Raw genomic sequence first — 3181 nt, 5'->3', positions numbered from 1 at the left:
CCATTGCTGGTATCCTGGTATCCCAAGAAGCTAGGGTGTTTTGTGTGTGTGTGTGTGTATATATATATATATATATATATCTCCTAGGCTTCCTTTGTTCTCCTGCTCTCTTCCCCTTATCTCTCTCCTTTCTGCATACATAACTAGGCTCAGGGGATGCTCCAGTACGATGGTCAAAAGGTGAGAAGCAGACAGATGGGGGATGGGCTGGATGGACACATTAATGAACAACTTTTACAACTCCATTTAGGGAAGGACAATTCTTGGGACAGGTTACCTTAGCAACAGGTTGGAACCAAGGCAGGTTATCTTGATAAGGGTGGAGGAAGGCCTCTAAGGAATTTTAATCTCTCAGGAGGCAGTCTCTAACTTCCCTGACTCACTCAAATTGGTCTCCTTGATCTGAACTGACTGATTTACCTGTCTATACTTCCTGCCTGACTGCCTAATTCTTGCTTTATCATCACCCTATCAAAAGGACATAATGTTATTAAGCTAAATAAAATGTAGCTACTTTACAGTTATACACAGATTAAATGAGTTGTAGGCAAATGGAAACATTCAATTCCTAGTGGACAAATTAGATGTGAAAGGATTAATATTCTTAGCCTACATTGGATTTGTACCATGAATATAAACACAGCTATATATGCTTGCCTTTTCACTCTCCAGAAGAAATAAGATAGAAAAGCTGTAAGTGACAAACTTCTACTAGACTTTTTCTGTGTGTGTGTGTGTGTGTGTGTGTGTGTGTGTGTGTGGTGTGTTGGACAGTTATGACCTCCAGGGGTACAAAGTTGAGTTTGCATGAGTCCAAGAGGGCTTCTAGTTTTATTTTTAATTATCCTGTCAGAGCATTCTTATAATGTCATCTGAAATAGCATTGATAAAATCAGTTGGATTTTCTTTTGTCAATAGTAGTGTACTATAGTATGATTAAAAATATAAATACAACTCACAATTTAGTTTAAATTAAGATAATAGTGAGGCAAAGCATATGAAGCAAATTATTTTTTTAATTAATTCTTAAATTCATGTGATGCCATCAACTGCTGTTGCTTAAAAACATAATAATGAAGCCTCAAGTCCTGAAGTTTTACTCATGATCAGGAAGACATTTCTTTTTCACGCTGCAGTCTTGATTCAGTTACTAAAATTTATTATTATTTTCCCTTATTTCCCTTTACAATTTCTGTTGATCCTCAGCCCCTCCGTGTTGAGTCTACTGAAGCTGCATGTTACTTACAAAAGTAGATTTCCTAAAATCATTGTCAATGTTCTGCTCTTTGATATGGTTCTGTTGGCCTTCTAGGTTTTTTTTTTTTTTTTTTTTGTGTGTGTGTGTATGTGTGTGTGATGTGTTTCAGCCTCTTTTTTTCTTTTCATCCATCCTTGATTTTATCAGTTAAGATTGTTGTTGCTTTTTGAAGAGAACTCCAATCTAATTTTTCTCCCCCCTTTTGCCCACATGCTCTATTATCACTGGTGATAGTTTTGCTCTGACACACTTCAGACCTCAATGCATAGATAAATGAAAGGAAATAAAATAGTTTGATGACCACATTACAGGGGCCTATAATGTTAAAAACTACCTACCATATAGGAGCAGTAATTACCCTGCTGCACCTGCGCAACAGGTGCACACCCACTGTGGTAACATTTCTCTGATGATTCTGTCTGTGGCCACCAGGTGACACTGGCTCTCTTTCCCTCTGTTGACTAGGCCTTTCCTTATGGTTAGAAAATAGGTTTACATAATAGAAGCTCATCTCTGACTGGTTGACACATAATCAGAAAAGCCCTCTGGTTTACTGCATCAAAAGGACGAAGAAAGAAAGACTTTTGGCTGCATAATTTTAGGCAGCATTTCGGGTATCAAGACAAAGTATCAGGATGGAGAAGGTGCAGGGATCTGTGCTAGTTATATTTTGGCTTCATCTTGGCTGTGAGTTGGGGGATTCTTAGAGCTGGGAGCTCCAGGGGACATTCATTGAAACTTAGGGGACAGATAAGGGTGTAATTTGAACTTATTTGACATTTTTTGGGGGGGGGAGATTTAGGCACAAAGTTATGAAAGGTCTGAACCACAGTTACACATTGTGTGTGTTGTTGTCTTTCAAACAGGGGTGAAAGGAGGAAACCAGGTGGAGCAGAGTCCTCCTTCCTTGAGACCCTGGGAAGGAGACGGCACCTCTATGAGCTGCACTTATTCAGTCAGTGGTTTTAACAGTCTGCAGTGGTACAGAGAGGATGCAGGGATAGGTCTCAGACACCTCTTCTCCATGTATTCAGCTGGGGATGTGAAGCAGAAGGGAAGACTCCAAGCCACGTTGTTGAAGGATGGAAGCAGCTTGAACATCACAGCTGTGCGGCATGGAGACTCAGCCACCTATTTCTGTGCTGTAGTCACACAGTGCTACCCAGGCACCTGCGACCTGCACCCAAATCTACAGCTGAGCAGGCGCAGCTTGACAGAACCCTCTGCAGCAGGGCTCGAGCCTGGGTCCTTGTATGGAGTTAAAGGCTGACACCTGCAGAGCAGGGAGAAGACCCCAGCAGCCAGGGAGGTCAGGAGACAAGTGCTGATGCTCATTTGAGCCACATTTTTCATCTGGCCACCCTTCACGTTCTCCTGGGGCCTCTTCTGAATACATCAATCCCAGTGTTCCTTCTCTCCTACCAGATCCATCAGAGCCCCTGGTCATTCTTTGGATATGGAGAGCATGTCTTCTTTTGGGTCTGGTGGGAACAGAAAAACTTAGGACTGCACTTCCGCTTCTAGAAATCTGACAAAAGAACTGTAGATAGGAGCACAAATCTGGATAGGTTATGTATACCAAAAGGCAAGCATTGTGGCTAACTTTCAGTATGTAAAATGTTCTATTATTGGAATAAACCCAATCATTAACTGTTTATTAATAAACTTATCAAAGACCTGATAAATGTTACATACTCTTCTTCCTGCTCCCAAGAAGCTCAGAATGGTAGGAATGATAGACTGGTAGGAATGGTTTGTGAAAAATGCTATAGCGGTAATGTCTATTCACTCATTTATTGAACTAGTATCTATCAGCTCCTAAAATGTGCCAGCACTCTTTATAAGTATTTGGACAAATCAATACTGAGCATAACACAAATGTTTGTGGGGCTCATGTTTCCTAAAGGTTTGTGCTGCATAGAG

At 40.9% G+C, this 3181-nt stretch overlaps 1 gene segment (V, D, J or C); it reads left to right on the top strand.

Moving 5' to 3' along the window:
* The first annotated feature begins 1739 nt into the window (after nt 1–1739).
* On the top strand, nt 1740–2927 carry LOC107148336. The segment is given in 2 exon segments: nt 1740–1945; nt 2125–2927. Coding segments are annotated over 2 exon segments (456 nt in total).
* Nucleotides 2928–3181: the final 254 nt, after the last annotated feature.

Source organism: Marmota marmota, unplaced genomic scaffold (assembly GCF_001458135.2).
Source record: "Marmota marmota marmota unplaced genomic scaffold, marMar, whole genome shotgun sequence".
Lineage (NCBI taxonomy): Eukaryota > Metazoa > Chordata > Mammalia > Rodentia > Sciuridae > Marmota > Marmota marmota.
Note: the sequence above shows the minus strand (reverse complement) of the source record. Positions and strands in the feature narration are given on the sequence as shown.